The sequence below is a fragment of the Cololabis saira genome, chromosome 1 (assembly GCF_033807715.1).
Source record: "Cololabis saira isolate AMF1-May2022 chromosome 1, fColSai1.1, whole genome shotgun sequence".
Lineage (NCBI taxonomy): Eukaryota > Metazoa > Chordata > Actinopteri > Beloniformes > Belonidae > Cololabis > Cololabis saira.
In genome coordinates, this window is record NC_084587.1 from 9335006 (window position 1) to 9355283 (window position 20278).

General features: G+C 44.0%; 1 protein-coding gene across 1 annotated transcript in view; it reads left to right on the forward strand.

Moving 5' to 3' along the window:
* LOC133456470 (alpha-1,6-mannosylglycoprotein 6-beta-N-acetylglucosaminyltransferase B-like) overlaps positions 1-20278 on the forward strand; it is a 293267-nt gene that overhangs the window by 218212 nt on the left and 54777 nt on the right. The window contains 1 exon segment of the mRNA XM_061734986.1: positions 8294-8425. Within this exon segment, the coding sequence (XP_061590970.1) occupies positions 8294-8425 (132 nt within the window).

A 20278-nucleotide genomic window follows, 5' to 3' on the forward strand; every position in this document is an offset into this window, starting at 1 on the left:
TCCCTGTTATTTTTGCTGTTTTCTGTCTGCCCTTGCCTTATTTCTTTCTTTTATTCTTTTAAATTCAGTTGCCCTTTTCCTTTTGTCACTGACCTCGTTGTCAGCACTAGACATCATGCACATAAAATAAACTGACATCCACGAAATGAAGCAGAAAAATGTCTTTCTCTTGGGAAAATGTGGTGTTACGGAGTTTTACCTGAACTCGTGTGAAGAAGATGAAGTCTGAGCAGAAAGAGGCTTGAAGGCAAAAGTGGAAGAAGTGGAAGCTGATTTTAATGTTTAACGCCCTTCTGAAGAGGCCTGGTTGAAAAGGATCAGTGTGCCTCAGCAGCTACGGGAGTATTTCAGCAAAACAGGTATCTGGAGGAAGTCTGGTGTGGCATCAAAGTATGTACTTGGTACAGGACATATGATAGCAGCGTTACAGCAATGAGGTGGAAATTAGGAGTGACAGAGAGGTTTCAGGTGGAAGTGGGGCTCCATCCAGGACCTGCCCCGAGCCCATTCTTGTTGTCATGGTGATTCATTTACAGAACAGTTCAGACAAGAGTCTCCATGGTGAATGACATGACACTGCTTCCCAACCCTGGTCCTCTAGTAGAGGTGGGTGCAATTCATCGATGTGTCGATGCATCGCGATGCGTCACGTGACGATTTGGAATCGATTAATAAAAAAATATATATATATATATATATATATATTTTTTTTTTTTAGTTATCCTATCCAGATTCCAGACTGAATAAGCTGCTGAATCATTTTATTTTCAAGAATGCACATTTTTTATTTATCACTTGAAATATGGCAGATATGTTTACACTAAATAAATTGGAAGTACATATCTTGTTTACTTGAATTAATGAACTCATTAAATCCAGGGCTTGACCGTTTTCAGTGTTTTCCACCAATAGAGGGCGCTCTCATGCAAGTGCAGCTTTCCCTGGTCAAAGTTAAGTAAGTCAAAGAGCAAATGTTTACATAGTCATAAAATAAATTATTTTGTGTCTTTGAAAAATACATGTCAAATGTTCAAAAAACCTTGTTATTTACTTAATGAGTGTTGTAAGAGGAACTGAGTTAATTGATTGGCTATTTATTTACAAATGTAGCCACAGATTAAGACAAAATCAATTTTGTATGGAAAAAAGCATTAAAAATCACAATAATCGAAGCATCGTGGCACCAATAATCGAATCGAAAATCGTTATAATTGAAGAATCGAAGCTCCAATAATCGAAATCGAATCGTGAGGTACCCTTGTTTGCACACCCCTATCCTCTAGTACCCCTGCATGTTTTAGATGTCTACCTGTCACATCACACGTGATTCCAGTTAATGGTCACAATCCGCTTCTCATCAAGTCAACTCTGTTAGTGACACAGTCGGTTGTATGAGGGTGGCGTTGAACCAGGGAAACATCTAAAACATGCAGGACGGATGGGAAACGCTGCTCTAGAGGGAAGGGAAACGAAGGCTGGCTGGATCTACCCGTCAGGAGAAGAAGAGGAGGATGAAGGAGAACATTCCTGGATGCAATAAAAGAGGACCTGCAGCAGAGAAAGATGTGAAAGACGGGGTGAGAGGGACACAGTTGACCCGCTAAAGGGACAAGTCAACAAACCCACTGTGAGACACCTCGTCCAAGGTCATCAAGCGGGCGCACCAGAGGTGCCGATGACCTTGGACGACCTTGACCGACGCCTTCGGTTTTTGAGCTCATTGGCAAGATGGAAAAGACCTTGGAGAAGTTGGAAGCTCGGCTTGGCGGGAATTGACCGCAAATCCGTCGGTTTGGAGTCGCCATTGATGAACCAGAGACTTAAGGCAGATGGAAAATTACTGGAATCTGCTTGTCCTCAATATAATTGTTGATTCTACAATCTGACCTTGGCAGAGCGGCTTGGCAGGCCGCTCCAGTCACAATCTCCCTGGAGGAATGAAAAACAAGACGCTCTGCCCCCACTAGCCCTCCCCTTCCCAGGACATCTGTGGACCTGTATCAGAACTGTACTGGGCCGCCTGGTAACATCAAGGACAATGGCCTAGGAGTAGCTCTTGGGCAAAGTTCACAGACCTACCGCTCACACACACACACTTGCTGATCACCACACCTCCCTCATTTCAACGCCTTCCCCGGCTCCAGCTCCCCTCTCATCAGCCCCCCCAACACAGTCTCCGGGTTCGAGCGCCACGAAGGACGCGGCCCTCACTTGGATGAACTGTGCTGGGACAACCCCCCCCTGTGTATTTAATACACAGTGTGAAGATGCCATTTTTTTCCCTCCTCCATCCCAGTGTCATCCTTCCTCCGAGAAATGGCGTCCGTACAAATGGTGCCAGCGGTGTTAACCGGAGTCAAGTTCTCTCGTCTGACTATGTCTGACTTGGCAATAAAGTTTTATTCTGATTCTGATTCTGATTGAGAGTGTCCTCACCTCCTCCATCACTGTCTGGTACCCTGGATCCTCTGCGTAGAACCAAGAACCGTCTTGCGGGCCTCGAACAGGAGCCTGTGTTTGTTCTGCACGATGTCAGATCCCAGCAGAGGGCCGGGAGGATAGTGGGGGACCCATCTCACCCAGCTTACTCCTCTGTTCACTCCCTGTTCACTCCCATCAGGTCGCAAGTTCAGGTCCGTCAGAAGCAAAACCACCAGGCACTTGAACAGTTTTCCCCTCAGGTAACCACCCTCTTAAATAAAGCCGCCCTGCTTCTAAAGACACTTAAAGAAAAACTTTTTTTCATTCCTGCCATCCCGTAAATACTCCTGGTCATTGTACATATTGCATACATATTTTATATTTTTTACTTATAATTTTTCTATTTTTATTTCTAATTTATTTTATTGTTCATTGGTACCAGGTCAAATTCCTGTGTACATTGTACATTTGGCAAAATAAAGAAATTTCTGATTTCTGAACAAAGATCTCTTAACAGACCAAATAGTACACATAAAAAATGAATAAATAGATTAAATATAATATCCACTAACCATCATTGTCATAATTTTTTAATGAACTTGAAACCTTTTTTTTTTTTTGTTTCAATGTAATGCGACAAACTCAAAATTGTGTTTCATTTCTGTTTTCAGCTGGTTTTTTTTTTTTTTTTTTCCAGGGGATATTTGCAGATATGTAACCCTCCCACCTCCCAATATTAAAACATGAAAGTTAAATCAGACAAAGTTTTAATGAATTCGTCCCTTTGGAGGAGATTTTGCTCAAATGACATGTTCCCTTTGAGAAAATCAGATAAAATGTTGATATTTATCGGTGTCCCCAGCGGTTATCACCGTGCACCCAAAGCAGAGGATTAATGAGGATCAGGGAGGAATAATTACTGATTTTTCTTATTTTTTTCTTCCTCTTTCCTCAGCCTTGATACACACTTGCCTATATCTTATTTGTGAAGGTTATATTAGTGCTAGCATCGGTACTTTTAGATCACACCAGTTAGCAGAAACTTGCAGCAAAGTGTGAAGCAGTCAGGTTGAGAAACTCTTGTCCCCACAAGGCAAACCTGGATAGGTGCAAGTTGAAACACCTTGACTACCAGAGCCCCCTGTGCAGAAAGCAGAAACCTGAGAACAGGTTGGTATGTAAATGTATAGTCTTAATCTTTGCCAATGGAAAAATTGTACCAAAAGCTTCTCACCTGCAGCTCTAACAAAATCCGATTCAACACCCATTTTGGTGTAGTACTGTGAGGGAGACTCCACATTTAATGTGGCACTTTCCAAACATCAAGTCAGTTTCAACTCAATTGTTGAACCAGAACCAAACAACCAAACAACCAAAAGTATTCCATTTTACACACTCAGAATTTAAGGCCCCGTTTACACGTAGCAAAAACTGTGCCGTTTTCATGCGTTTTGGCCGTTCGTTTACACGAGACGAAGCTCAAAGTCACCAAAAACGCTAATTTCTGAAAACTCCGGCCAAAGTGGAGATTTGCAAAAACTCCGTCTTCACGTTTGCTTGTAAACGGAGGGAAACGGACATTTAGGCTTCAGAACGTCACATTATGCCACAGAAACGTCACCACACTGCAAAAACTCAAAATCTTAACAAGAATATTTGTCTTATTTCTAGTTAAAATGTTTAATTTTTAGTCAAAAAAAATCTCATTACACTTAAAACAAGACTCATCACTGGAAAAAAGTGAAAATTTACTTGAAACAGGTGAAAACTGTCAAATAAGTTATTTATCTGGTGATGAGTCTTGTTTTAAGTGTAATGAGATTTTTTAACTAAAAATTAGACATTTTAACTAGAAATAAGACAAATATTCCTGGTAAGATTTTGAGTTTTTGCAGTGCAGCGTCATGTGTGCGACCTGTGTTTACAATTTGTTTGGCCACTGTCAATATTTTCTTATATTTTACCTGTTTTATATTATAAAGTCACACTTAAAAGTAACTCCACTTCTCTGTCACTCCAAACGAAAGACTCTCGTTCATCTTGGAAGTAACTGGAAGTTATTCGTGTCATTTGTTGTTGTTTTTTTCCAGGATTCTGATTGGCTAGCACGATTAGAAACTAGACGTTACGCTTCTCGTTACACTGCCCCCTGCAGGTTTGGCTGCTCATAGCACCTTAACAGCGTATTTATGCGGGTTCGTGTAAATGATGGTATTTTTCCAAAACGTAGATGGGGAAATATCCATTTTTGTAAATACCCGGCTATATGTAAACGTGGCCTCAGAATAAACCAAGAATTTCAGAATAAACCAACTAACTAAAACTGACTTCCTTGCTAAGTAGCTGCTTTTCTTAATTTATTTTTGAATCTAGCTTTATTGTTTATCATGGTTAAATGTGGTGGAAGCTTATTCCCATATGTTACTGCTCTATACATTGTAACCCTCTTTAGTGCATTGGTTCTTGTTAGAGGAAGAGTAAAGGTTGCATTTTATCAAGGAGATACCGTATCCAGGGTGGACAGAGTTGAGAAACCTGAGGCCGTGAAGACTCACAGCAGGATGAAACATGACGCCAAAATGTCCAACTTTATAACGAGCTCAGGAAAGCTCGCTGAAGCCTGCCCTCACTGGGATGTGATTATTGAATGGAGTTTTAGAAACAGGCCTTTATGTCTTTGAGAGCCGTTCATTATCCAGGAGGATGAAAGCAGGTGTTGTGCCATTAAGGGAGGGAGGACTAATCAGGAGCGTCAGACATCGGGCCGCGCTCATACTTCAACCTAGTCACTTATGTGTTTCATGGCCTCCAACCACAGCTGGCGGCTCGTTTGTAAGATGTTTGGATGTAGGTGACGCTACGGCTTTGAATGTGAAAGCTGACGTGTTTTCTGCAGAATAACAGACGCAAAATTAGTCAGAACCCTCCCAATCCAGCCATTAAGTACTTAGTAAAAATATAGTTTTGTACAGTTTTATGACACCCTTGCTTGTAGACACGCATTTGCATTATAGATATTTAGTCTTACATTTACTTTCAAAAGAAGTGTATGATCTCGTTATGCTGCAAATGGATTCTGTTTGAACATTTACGACTTAATCGAGCGATAATCTGATGTCATTTATATCAAAGTGTTCAGTACAAGTATAAACGGAGCAGGCTGCTGCATAATAACTGCTTTTATCTCAGCAACTGAAGTATCTTTGCATATAGACTTATATATATACATATATATAATCTTATTAATATATATATATATATATATATATATATATATATATATATATATATATATATATATATATATATATATATATATATATATATATATATATATATACGGTATACATATGTATTCAGAGCTGATCTTTCGTTCTGTTCCATTCTTGGTAATAAGATATCCAAAGAATGCCTGGAGGGAATATTCTTAATATCGCAAATATTTTTTCTTGGATTTTAAAATACTGTATGTAGCAATTACCCTTGAAAATGTTTTAAATTTAACCAAATGAACGTTAATATATCAAATAACACTTGAGGCACTTTGCTGACAGAAACCACTGAAAACTACCGTCTTTTTTCCTTTCAGTTATTCATTATGATGACCAGGGTTATTGATGTCAGTTGATACTGAGCACTTATCCATTCCCAGTCTTTTTTTGGCAAAAGACTTCTTTTTTTATGTTCTTTAAATTACATTTGTTCCCAGAGCCGCTTCCAGGCATGAAAGCACAAGACACAAGACTAAAAAGGTCTCAACTGGGGTTCAGTTCAATTTATTTACTCCATAAACATATTCCACGAAAGTATTTCCTTTTGAAAAGTATCTGTTTATTCATTTGTAAGCAGTCTGTGCGAATTGGTGTTTGCACTTTGAGCGCTTCTGAAGCCACAAGCAAAATATTATTTAGGGCCACCAAAATCCCAGAGCCAGCCCTGTTTGCTACTAAACGGCATGAAAGCATCACTCACCCTTCATTGATCTATATCACAGCTCCAAACGAGTGGTGAATTGCGACCAGCTGGTCATCCAGGAATATGAAGCTGATGATGTTGTCTGTTATTGCTGTGGCTTTCTGGTCGTCTTTGTGGATTTTGTCTTGTTTTTGAAAAGTCCTTGTGCACCTTTAACTGATGACTCCTTAAATGCTTGAGGAGGCTGCTCAGGTTTCATTAAGCTCCTTGTAGAAACCACAGCTTTGCATGATGATTTCTGAGAGAGGTGCATTAAATATAAAAAAGAAAAAGCTGTAAAAGCTGATACGTTAGCGTTCAGTTTGGCTGACCGGTCCTTCTAGTGCACTGGTTCCCAACCTTTTTTCCTTGGAGCCCCCACTACTTGTGTCTAAGACCAGCCAGGCCCCCCCGACCCGTACGTACCAACACCAAAATAGTCTTTAATTGAAAAAATGAACATTAATTATGTTTTTTTGATACATTTCTCTTTGGTTTACTCTGTATACAGATGACTTTGTTTTTCTCCAATGTCACCAATGCATAAAATACGCACAAAAGGACATAAAAGGAAATAAAAATATTTCTGAAAAATGTCTCTTTTAATATGAGACCAAAATTTTTTACATTTTTCCTTTAACAACCTGTCGGAGTAGATTAAATGTTGAGTAATGATATAATAATAAGGAATGAAATAATTTCCTGTGTTTGTCACCAGTGTATAAAAAACACAAAAAATATTCAAGACATTCATAAATTATTCCTAACAATGTCTTATGAATGTCTCATTCGCAAATATAATTTTTACAACTGCATAATTTCAAAGCAGACAAAGTTTCGCTCCCCCCCAGAGATCTCTGGCGCCCCCCCAGGGGGGGCCCGGACCCCAGGTTGGGAGACACTGGTCTAGTGGACAGGGCAGAAGGATCTTTAGGCGTTTCTGTAAATCACACACACGCTGCACCTCCTGCTTTACAGAAATATAATTTGTATTTCCAACATCAAGCTCCTTCATCTATGTGTTTTTACTAAAGTTCCTAGATGTGGCTCCGTGTAATATAATCAAATCATCCCTGGGATTAGCGACACAGCCGAGGAGAATCCAGTTTAAAACCAGCAAAGCGAGATGAAACTCACCAGGGCTGCAATTTATATTACAATCTCCATTTGTCTTTAGTCTCATCCTGCGCAGTAATAAGGGCCGAGTAAGAGCGGGCAGACCTCTCACAGGTTAAACATTAAAAACCAGGCTGATGGATGTGCAGCAGTGGCTCTCAATCAGCCAGAGAAAGGAAACAGAATCAGCGAAGGACACGGACCCTGACGGTGCGCAGAAATAATGACGTCCAAAGAATGATACAGTTCCCCAGTGAGGTTTAAAAAAGGTGATTACAACAGCGTAATTAAGCAGATTAAACGGGCTGTAAGACCGTCTCCAAGCCGTCCCACGCTCCTGAGACAGTTGCAGATATTAAGAAATAATCGTCTCCCAGGACGGCAGCCGTGGAAGAAATGCAACCCCGGGTTGATGAGGAGGAGAGAGGGAACAGCAGACAAATAGCCAAGGAAAACACGTTTAAGCTAAACCTCAATGTCAAGCTTCACCGTGTCCGTTCACATCATCCGTCACCTTCTGAACAACAATGGACTTTCTGGAAGAAGAGCCGGGAGGACTCTGCTGCTTCGGGGGGACTAAACAAATCTGCAACCTGACTGGGATTTGCTAAAAGCATGTTGACAGGTTTCTGAGAGAATATTCTCTGGAGAGTGAATTCGTAATTGCTCTTGATTACACATCTCCTGATATATTTAAATCCAATAAGCGCTCGAGTTAATACAGCTTGCCGTTTGGAAAACACGCCTCTCATTTCCTGTATCTCTGCTTGTACGACCTGACTCTATGATGTGTGTGTTGCAGGTTTCTCGGCGTGCCCCCCGGCAGGGGAAGCTGCCCACTCACTGGTCCTTTGCCCTTTGACCTCATCTACACCGACTACCATGGCATGCAGCAGATGAAGCAGCACATGGGGCTTTCACTGAAGAAACACAAGTGAGTGAACGTGTGTGAGACGCCGTGTTCTCTCCATGCATGCACGTGTGCAGGACTGGACAATACCACATATACGACGTTGCATGTCCTGTAAAACAGTTAACCTGTTCTGTAAGGTATAGCTCGGTCTCAGATATGCATTCTGTAGCGTGAAAAACAAATCTTTGAGCGTAACCAGGAACATTTAGAAGTTCTGACTCATGCATGTTAGGCTGCTTTCAGACCTGTGGCCCGTTTGTTTTGTTCCGATTCAGGGGCTAAATCGATACAGTTGTTTTGTTTCTCGTTTGTGGAATTTGTGTTCACAAGGCAAACGTCTGTACCGTTTCAAAGCTGATAACAAATGCCATGCGCGAACCAGCTGCTCTCTGATTGGTCAAATGAACGCGGAATGAGTTTCCTCTTCCACACCCCGGGAAAAACAACACGCCCCTTTCAGCGCCGGCTTTAGGCTGATTTATGGTTCCGCGTTACACCAACGCAGAGCATACGGCATAGGGTACGGTGTAGGCTCTGCGTCGATTTAACGCGGAACCATAATTCAGGCTTTACCCATTCATTTATGTGCTACCGGCTCAGAGCGGAGCTCAGCAGCGGGCGAGAGGGCGCCTGCCGCGGCGTTTGCGCTGCACAAACCCTGCCCGAATTGGACATTTTTTAATTTCACCGAGCCGCGCTGGGACCACATCTCGGCACGTCCAATAGGAGAGAAGGGGGTGGAGGCTGCACCGACTCTTCTCCTTGCACCGCGGCAGCACATACTGTACACAATGAATGGCGTTGTATCGGTTGCTGTGTGGATTATGTTCTCACTACAAATAAAAAAGATGAACCGTTTCAGGTCTCGAATGGAATCGGGCCGAGACCACCTCTCCTAGGAGATCTCGGCTCGCTTGTTTTGTGCCGTTTCCGTTCGCGATTGCTGTGTTCACATATACCAAACGTTCCGATCTTTAGGGGGAAACGTTCCCTGTTCCGGAACAACTGCTCCAAACGGGACAGGTGTGAAAGCACCCTTAGACCTCAGCGACACGCTTGACCAGGGGCTATCGGGTCCCGGTTCCTCCCAATGGGGAGAGAGGGTGGAGTTCTATCTCTGTCCATAGTCTCGATGGATGGTAGAGAATCAGAATCAACTTTATTCGCCTGGTTTGTGCAAAACAATTAGGAATTTCATTCAGGGAATTTTGTTTCTCAAGGTCCATGTGGTTCTGACTGCACCGCTGGACCATCTGTTCCACTTCCTGTCTGTGTGCAGACTCATACTGTCCTGGATCAGTCAATGACTGTGATGCCATCAGCAAACTTCAGGAGTGTCCCCTGAGGGGGGCAGCCATTGATCTAGAAAAAGGGGTCTGCAACCCAAAAACACAAAAAACAAATATGTCTGGAGCCGCAAAAAAATGTAAAGTCTCGTATAAGCCTTAGAATCAAGGCAACAAATGCTGCGTGTATCTATATTAGCTATAACTGGGGGGAGATTTTTTTTTTTCATTATGCATTTGGAGAAAAAAAGTCTAAATGTTGAGAAAAAAGTTTAAATTTCGAGAAAAAAGTCAAAATGTCGAGAAAAAAGTCAAAATTTCGAGAAAAAAGTTGAAATGTTGAGAAAAAAGTTGAAATATCGAGATTAATGTTGAAGTACAATTTTGAGAAACAAGTCGAAATGTCGAGAAAAAAGTCAATTTTGTGAATAAAATGTCGAGATTAAAAAGGAAAGAAAAAAGGAAGAAAAAAAGGAAAAAAGAAAAAAAAGGAAAAAAACGTAAAAAAGAAAAAATTGGGAAAAAAAGGTCAAACATTTTTGAAAAAGCTCCAAGGAGCCACTAGAGCGGCGCTAAAGATCTGCATGCAGCTCTAGAGCCGCGGGTTGCCGACCCCCGATCTAGAGAGAGAAGTGCAGTGGGGAGAGGATGCATACCTGGGGGACACCAGTGCTGATGGTTAAGGTGCTGGAGGTGACACTCCCCCAACTTCACTTCATGCCACTGATGGGTGAAGTTGGGTGAGCTATTGGTGGAGGATTTCACGGATGGTGGTGTTGAGACCTGGCGTAAACCCCTGGGGAGTTGAGCCACCCAACAAGAGCTGGTTGCATCGCGCCTCTCGGCGGGGCCCGGCTGACACCAGAGGGAAGAGCCCTTCACTTACCCTTCACTTACCCCCCCTGCACCCCTGCTTATGGTTCAAGATCAAAGGATCAAAAATCCTTCATAAAAGCTGATCTCATACCGTGTTTAAGTGAGCTAAAGTCACCCCTCACCTAGAATGCTGTTTTAGGTATTTGAAACCTTTTTAAATCAAAACCTTACAATTTACTTAGTTTCATCAGAGACGTGTTATTTGAAACAAGACAGCCCACTACGGTTGTGTTTCCTGTATTTGTGTCACGTGGGTTTCCCCACTGCCCCTTTAGGAGACTAACAGCAGCTCCTGAGTCTATTGAGTCCTATGGGAAAAGTGAACGTGAGCACAGATTATTACCAATTCCTTCGCCCCATAGTAACCTAAGTAAATATGGGACCCCATTTTTCAAAAGCCACAAACCTTCTGAACATTCTGACACCAAAATGGCAATTTTCAAACCGACAAATTAGGAGAAAATGAACTTTGTTTGAGACCTGTCTCTGTCTGAGCAACACACTCTCGTGAGATTTGGCTCTCATAGCTAATAATATAATATAATATAATAATAATAATACATAGCTCTCCTCTCTGGTGCTGATTCAGAGATCCAGAGTCATCGGTCACTGCAGAACCGCCAACGTCGTTTTCCATCGGATAAACTGAAATTTTAAACTAAATAAAACTTGCTTCGGGCCGCTCGGGTGGCGCAGTGGGTTAAGCGGCGGCTCATATACTGAGGCTACAGTCCTCCTGCAGCGGTCGCGGGTTCGAATCCAGCCCGCGCACCTTTGCTGCGTTTCTCCCCCGTTTTCTCTCTACCCCTTTCCAGTCTGCATCTCCAATAAAGGGCCACTAGAGCCCAAAAAAATCTTTAAAAAAAAAAAAAAAAAAAAACTTGCTTCTTTGTTTAATAATACTGTTATTGTTATTATTGAAGTCTTTTTGGAAGGGAAAAAAAGAATATTAGACTGATCCGATGATCTTGTACTGGGTTGATATCAGACATTAAGGTAGCAGATTTCAAAAAAACGAGCGGCAAAATAAGGCGCAAATATTAAAGTTGTACTGTATCTAGTGTTGTATGTTCCAAAACGATGAGGGAGAGGGGCGACCACGCCCACTTAGGAGACAGGAAGTGGATACCGTTTCATACCCTTGGCAGAAACGGTAATGCGCTATATTCTGTATAGAGTATCTTTGGTTTCATGAAATGACTTTCAAATCTTACTCAGAAGAAAATGAAATGCAGAACTCTTATACATTTTGTCAATACAAACACAACAGTCTTAATTATTCTACATAATCTACAAATGATCAACAATCTATATTATTTCTGCTCGCTGAGGTTTAACCTACAGCTCAAAAGTGTTAAGTAGCTCCACTTATGACAGTTGGCTGTTTGACACCATGAAAAGGGCAACTCCTCCAACTGAGCAGACATGTCTGGTTTTACCTACGATTTAAATGCAAGAACATAAAAATATAACTATGGAGACTGTTTTTTGACCTAGGCTGTAAATATGTTTATTTCAGCTGTAAAAACTGGTCATTTCAACCTGTGTGTGTGTGGGGGGGGGGGGGGGGGGGTCGAAGGAGATTTACTCACTAGCGCTGGCTGAAATGTTCAAACCCGGAGGTTGCCACTTGCGTTTAATGTCACTCAGCGGCAGGTTAATGAGGTGTGTTATGGACGTGATCCGTCATCTCATTCCCCGCCTGCTTCCAGTCGTGATTTTAATCCCACTTCCCATAATTCTTCTGGTGTTTGCACAGTTTCCGAAGCTTGGAAATGTGGGTTGGCAATGAAAAAATTATGTGCTATTTGTTAGTTACTTATTAAAATTTGAGATGGGCCTCGGAGGAGGAGGAGGACCTTGGACCTGGTCGTGTGTTAGACCTCGGTGACGAAGCAACAAAATAACTGGAGGCTGATAAATAAATCAGAGCTGTCTTTATCAGTTCTTCACACTACACATATGATGTTTGTTTTATCCCCCCTTGTAATTACAAAAAAATTAGGAAATATCAACACAGCAGTGACAAAATTGTATTAAAGCAGGGAAAAGAAAGAATTAAATAAACGAGAGAAAATGAATAAGAGAAAGTATCTGTGGGTAAATTCTGTATGGTTTTTTCACGACTTTAGTAACTTAACCCTTGTGCAGGAAGGGAGGAAGAAGGAAGGAAGGAAGGAAGGAAGGAAGGAAGGAAGGAAGGAAGGAAGGAAGGAAGGAAGGAAGGAAGGAAGGAAGGAAGGAAGGAAGGAAGGAAGGAAGGAAGGAAGGAAGGAAGGAAGGAAGGAAGGAAGGGACAAGGAAGGGGAGAGCAGGAGGAAGGAAGGAAGGAAGGAAGGAAGGAAGGAAGGAAGGAAGGAAGGAAGGAAGGAAGGAAGGAAGGAAGGAAGGAAGGAAGGAAGGAAGGAAGGAAGGAAGGGACAATGAAGGGGAGAGCAGGAGGAAGGAAGGAAGGAAGGAAGGAAGGAAGGAAGGAAGGAAGGAAGGAAGGAAGGAAGGAAGGAAGGGACAATGGAAGGGGAGAGCAGGAGGAAGGAAGGAAGGAAGGAAGGAAGGAAGGAAGGAAGGAAGGAAGGAAGGAAGGAAGGAAGGAAGGAAGGAAGGAGAGAGCAGGAGGAAAGAAGGAAGGAAGGAAGGAAGGAAGGAAGGAAGGAAGGAAGGAAGGAAGGAAGGAAGGAAGGAAGGAAGAAAGGGGTAAGGGAGAAAACAAGGAAAGAAAGAAGGAAGGGAAGAAGCTGCACGCACACATATAAACATTGATGTTTTGTTTTTGAGCTTAAAGTTTAGTTTTTTCTTGTGCTACAAGTCATCCAACGTCTTGTTCACACCTGCTGTGTGTTTGTGGTTGTGAGCAGGAGTGTGCACGTGTCATTTTCCAGCCGGTGAGCAGCTTTACTGGCTGTGTTTATGGATTAATTAATGCTGGTAATAAGGTTGTACATGTCTCTGTCCAGATGTCTGGCTGTAACTCACTCAGCTCGTTAAAATCACTCTCTCTCTCTCGCTCTCTGTCTTTTTTTGGGAAGAATACACACACAAAAACACAGTTCCTGTCCCTCTAACCATGCATGCCCAACCAGTGAAAAAGACCTTTAAAGAGCACCAAATATCAAATGCAAAACGACTCCAGGGGACTGTGATGTGATGTAGCAGTAGGACGACCCGTGCAAACGGCTCTCATGCACCTTATTATTCTGCACCATCCTGCAGAATAATAACATTGATAATGATAACAATAATACTGTCCAATACTGTAATCCTGACAACGTGAAGCAGAAGACCGCGCCACTTGGAGATACAGTACGATCAACTGACCGTGTTTGCGACGCTCTCGTGATAAGAGATGCAGGAATTAACATCACATCCAGTCAGCACCTGTTTCAGGCTACAGGTTCTAGCTGGAGTCTGATCTCTCTGACATCAGAGGGGGTTGAATTTCCTTCGTTTTCCACCCCGGTGGATCTGTAAAGTTTGAGTTATGGTTCTGCGTCAAAACGACGCCGTGCCTACGGCGTGTCTTCTACGTCGACGCAGACCACACGCCGTCACTCACGCCGTCACTGACGTCACCTCCCGAAAATGGTAACTACGTGTCGAGGCGATGCAGACCACACGCAGACGAGAGGGCTGTGATTGGTTCGCTTGGTAGCAACACATTTCCGGTTTCCGGTTTGAAGCAGTCGTGAACTTTCAGCGCTCTTTTCTTCGTGTATGTGTGATTTTTTTTTTGTTTTGGTTTTTTGCACAATAGTTGTCCTTATCTCTTTGTTATCTCTTTGATTCACTGTGACCGGAAAAAGTTGGATAAATTAGCGGTCACGGGGGGTACTGCACCGGGGTGAAATGGAGTGACGGAGAAGTCCGAAGGGTTCACGCCGGTGTCACGGTGACGCAGCACGGTGACGGCGTGTGCTCTGCGTTGGTTTTACGCAGAACCATAATTCAGGCTTTAGTACTTCCAACTTAGCAATGCACAGAGTACAGTTTTCCGAAGAAGGCGCGGCAGAAAGATGCCAAACTCCCGGGTCCCACCAGGGATGGAAGTGCCACCATCTTTCTGAGGATCTCCGGTTCCACTGGGAGAGTCACAAACATGCAGCGTGTCTCAGGGCTGCCGGTTCAGTTGGATTTGTTGGATTACAAGTTAACCCAATCGTTTAAAGATCACATGAAAGTTGTGCAGTAACTTGCTCATTTAAACACATAGTTAGAAGTTCTAGCGTTTCACTTAGAGCATAGAGCTGGCCCCGCCAATAACTCGCCTCTGGAGGTACGTAAGCAGAAATGACCATAGGATCATAGGTGGGATTTATTGATGACAAGACGAGGATTTCCGCGAGCTCCTCATGCTCAGAGCTGTGGACTTCATTAACCCTTGTACTGTCTTTGGGTCAAAATGACCTAATTCTCTTGTCCCTTCTTTCCTCCTGCTCTCTCCTTCCTTCTCCCTTCCTCTTTTCTCCCTTCCTTCCTTCCTTCCTTCCTTCCTTCCTTCCTTCCTTCCTTCCTTCCTTCCTTCCTTCCTTCCTTCCTTCCTTCCTTCCTTCCTTCCTTCCTTCCTTCCTATTTTCCCCCTTCCTTCCTTCCATCCTTCCTTCCTTCCTTCTTTTTTCCCTTCCTCCCTTCCTTCCTTCGATCTCTCCTTCCTTCTTCCCTTCCTATTTTCTCCCTTCCTTCTTTCCTTGTTTTCTCCCTTCGTTTTCCCTTCCTTCCTTCCTTCCTTCCTTCCTTCCTTCCTTCTTTTTTCCCTTCCTTCCTTCTTTCCTCGTGTTCTCTCCTTCATTCTTCCCTTCCTCTTTTTTCCCTTCTTTCCTTCTTTCCTTGTTTCCTCCCTTCCTTCTTTTCTCCCTTCCTTCCTTCTTTCTTTCCTTCTTTTCATTCTTCCTTCCTTCCTTCCTTCCTTCCTTCCTTCCTAGCTTCCTTCATTCCTTCCTTCCTTCCTTCCTTCCTTCCTTCCTTCCTTCCTTCCTTCCTTCCTTCCTTCCTTCCTTCCTTCCTTCCTTCTTTCCTCCCTTCTTCTCTTCCTCCTTCCTTGACCCAAAGACAGCACAAGGGTTAATAACATTAATAACATTAATAACATGACTGAAATCTGCAACGAGCTGCTAAAATGGACCCGGGTCATTGAGAAACTGAAGAGCGAAGAATATATGTTATTTACTGTCAACAAACACAACAGACAGGACTGGCAGAGGTAGACTGCTGGTCATATTTGCACCAGTCCAGTTGATATTCAGCGTGGCTCCACCAGCCACTCCATCTCCTGCAGCATCCAGCTCCTCTAATGTCGGTAAAGTCAGCGAGGACAACCAGACAGACAGCGAGCCGTCACGTTACATGGTGCCACTACATAAGACCTCCCAAGTCTGGGCTTCAGGCACCAGGAAGCCAATAACACGTGTTGCATTTACAGTAACCTGTGCGCATTAACGTGTTCAACATCCAGGATTAATAACACGTACCGTATTTTTCGGACTATAAGTCGCTCCGGAGTACAAGTCGCACCAGACATGAAATGCATAATAAAGAAGGAAAAAACATATATAAGTCGCACTGGAGTATAAGTCGCGTTTTTTGGGGGAAATGTATTTTATAAAATCCAACACAAGAACAGAAATGTCATCTTGAAAGGCCATTTAAAATAAAAATAGAATAGAAGCAACAACAGGCTGAATAATTGTACGGTTTGCTTACGTTACATGACACAACTGAGAACCTGCCTGGTATGTTAACATAACATATTAAGAGTTATTCAGATAACTTGCATAAACAAAATGCTAAGATGTTTACCAAACCCTCTGTGTCACTCCAGATAACTAAAATCCAATGAAATCTTCATCCTCTGTGTAACCTTTTAAACAACTCTGCTAACTCCGGAGGTAGAAGATGCAGCGCTTCCTAGAGCACCCTCTTGCAGTTTAGTGTGAAAAAAATGTGAAATGATATACCGGTAATAATGTGTTAATTATTTCACACATAAGTCGCTCCAGAGTATAAGTCGCACCCCCGGCCAAACTATGAAAAAAAATGCGACTTATAGTCCGGAAAATACGGTACTTGCCAACGCGAACATGCCAGCCCTCCCAGGGCCGATACCACAACAGTCAGACCTGAGCACAGGACTTGAAACAATGGCAAAGTTTCAAATGCTCAACTGTTTATTATCATCTTTTAAAGATAGCTTCTGCTGTTTGTTATTTCATCATGTAAACATAGTTTTTAACGCAAATGCAAAGTACATGAAGTTGATGCTATTCACACTGGATCTCACTACACGACACACGTTGAAAGGCTTTGAGAAAAAACACTCAGACAGGATGTACCCACGCAATCACAGGCTGTACCGCTTCAGAAATGTCTTCAGCAGTTCCTCCAACCGGTCTTGTCTTTACCCCCTTCCCCTCAAAGACTCGTGCAAGAACAACCAGTCGTGTTGCTGTGTTTCGGTCACTGCTATCTTCGAACGTTAATGAGAACGGCTTCTTTCTGAAGGAAAGAAGAAAAACGTTTTCTGCCCAAAGAAAGTCAGTCAAAAACATTCAGGGGGATCTCTTTTTTTGTTCCAGAAATAGACTTTTCTCATTTATGATAGAAACCAACCTGCCGTGTTCAATCACCCTCCGTTGTATTGGTGGTCGGTTCATTCCTTGGTGTGAAGTGTTCAGGGGGGGGTGTGTGATGTTTCCTCTCCTTCACCGTGTTCTTGCGACTCTCTGTTTCAAATTGTCCCAGAAAGTCTTCTCTGCCAGACGTCACCACCTTATCGCCACGGTTACAGGCCACACAAACAGTTACTGAGGTCCATGGCCTAGAAACTCTTTCTTGTCCTCCCAGGTTTTGAGGTGCTTATCTTTGCATTTCCAAGACTTTCTCAAAAGGAGGCTCGGCCGTTTCTTGCTCGTGGTCAACAACTTTAAACTTCCCAAACCTTTCAAATCGGAAATAGACGGCGCATGTGCACAAAGTTGAAGCTGTGGCCTCTCTTGCTCCCGGAAGAAAAGAACGGAGAGAAAAACAAGTAATCATAACTCAGGGCGGAAAATGGTAGTAAATGGGCGCTATGCTGTAACAAAGGTGGCAGGCCAAGAAAGAGGGCGACTGATGTGAAAGAGTTCCAGTTCAAACTGCTGATGCACTTGGATTACAACACTTCTAGGAGTGATACTGATATGGAAAGTGCAAACATACTCGGTTCATACAGATCATACAGTTCATAATCATAAAGCTTCAGATCACACCAGTGCTTTAAGTGGGAAAAAATAAGTGCCGGTACTCTCCCCCTCCAATCATACAAATATGGGACTATGTCAATTTTTATTTACCACGAGCGCGCCCATATAGCTCAACAGGATGAGCAGGCGACTTGCATACAGTCGCGGCATATTTTGCACCCACTTCCTACAAGTCTGTCTTTCACTTCACCTATCAAACAAAGTTGCAAGAGTCGCATGACACCGGCCAAAGAGGGTTGGCCAAACGCGCCTTTACGTCTGTACGGCAAGCTTTGAGCATCAAAACACCTTAATCAACAAATCCAACCTGTAGACTTTGGGGAGATCGGGGGGAGTTACTGACTGATGGGGAATCTGGGAAGAACAGTACCGGTACGCGCCGCACACAGTAAATAATTTCCGGTACGCTGATGGGTACAATTTAGAAGTGCCGGTACTGCGTACCGCTCCGTACCGGCCCACTTAAAGCACTGGATCACACTCTTTTCCAGATCCTGCAGGTGTTCCTCAGGGTTATTTCCTGGGTACACTTCTTTTTATTCACTATTCACTTGGTTGATAACTCCCAGCTCCTGGTGTCCACCTCCTTCCACCCACCTCCAGGTGGGTCTCCGTCTAGGTGTCATCCTTTATTTTATTTTATTTTATTTTATTTTATTTTATTTTATTTTATTAGTTTGACACAATAAAAGTAACACTTACAATCAAAATAGTAAAACAAATGTGACAGGAGAGGTCAAAAAGCCAACAGGCTGATGCAGCGGACCTCCCCTCAATTTAGGAAGTAAAACAGTAATTACAAAAAAACAAAAAAACACAACAAGACGAAAACTATAAACAAAAAACAAAGAAGGTTAGACTACATACAGTAGTTACAGATCATCAACACTCACTCACTCACTCATCTCACTCATCTTCTCCCGCTTTATCCGTTCTCGGGTCGCGAGGGCAGCAGCCTCAGCAGAGATGCCCAGACTTCCTTCACCCCAGACACTTCCTCCAGCTCTTCCGGGGGGAGTCCGAGGCGTTCCCAGGCCAGCCGAGAGACATAGTCTCTCCAGCGTGTCCTGGGTCTTCCCCGGGGTCTCCTCCCGGTGGGACATGCCTGGAGCACCTCCCTAGGGAGGCGTCCAGGAGGCATCCGGTACAGATGCCCAAGCCACCTCAGCTGACTCCTCTCAATGTGGAGGAGCAGCGGCTCGACTCCGAGCTCCTCCCGGGTGACCGAACTCCTCACCCTATCTCTAAGGGAGCGTCCAGCCACCCTGCGGAGGAAACTCATCTCGGCCGCTTGTATCCGCGATCTTGTCCTTTCGGTCACTACCCAAAGTTCATGACCATAGGTGAGGGTAGGGGCGTAGATTGACCGGTAAATCGAGAGCTTCGCCTTTCGACTCAGCTCCCTCTTCACCACGATGGTCCAGTACATCGACCGCATTACTGCGGACGCTGCACCGATCCGTCTGTCAATCTCACGCTCCATTGTTCCCTCACTCGTGAACAAGATCCCGAGATACTTGAACTCCTCCACCTGAGGCAGGACTTCTCCACCCACCCGGAGAAGGCATGCCACCCTTTTCCGGTCGAGAACCATGGCCTCGGTCTTGGAGGTGCTGATTCTCATCCCTGCCGCGTCGCACTCGGCCGCAAACCGCCCCAGCACATGCTGGAGGTCCCGGTCTGATGAAGCCAACAGGACAACATCATCTGCAAAAAGCAGAGATGAAATCCTGAGGTTCCCAAACCGGATCCCCTCCGGCCCCTGGCTGCGCCCATAAAAATTATGAACAGGACCGGTGACAAAGGGCAGCCCTGCCGGAGTCCAACATGCACCGGGAACAAGTCTGACTTACTGCCGGCAATGCGAACCAGACTCCTGCTTCGATCATACAGAGACCGGACAGCCCTTAGTAGAGGGCCCAGGACTCCATACTCACTCAGCACCTCCCACAGAATGGCACGAGGGACACGGTCAAATGCCTTCTCCAGATCCACAAAACACATGTAGACTGGTTGGGCAAATTCCCATGAACCCTCGAGCACCCTGCGGAGGGTATAGAGCTGGTCCAGTGTTCCACGACCGGGACGAAAACCGCATTGTTCCTCCTGAATCCGAGGTTCGACTATCGGCCGTAATCTCCTCTCCAGTACCCTGGCGTAGACTTTCCCCGGGAGGCTGAGAAGTGTGATCCCCCTATAGTTGGAGCACACTCTCCGGTCCCCCTTTTTAAACAGAGGGACCACCACCCCGGTTTGCCACCCCAGCGGTACTGTCCCCTTCCTCCATGCAATGTCGCAGAGGCGTGTCAACCAAGACAGCCCTACGACATCCAGAGACTTGAGGTACTCAGGGCGAATCTCATCCACCCCCGGTGCCCTGCCACCGAGGAGCTTACGAACCACCTCGGTGACCTCGGCTTGGGTGATGGATGAGCACGCCTCCGAGCCCCAACCCTCTGCTTCCTCAGTGGAAGGCATGT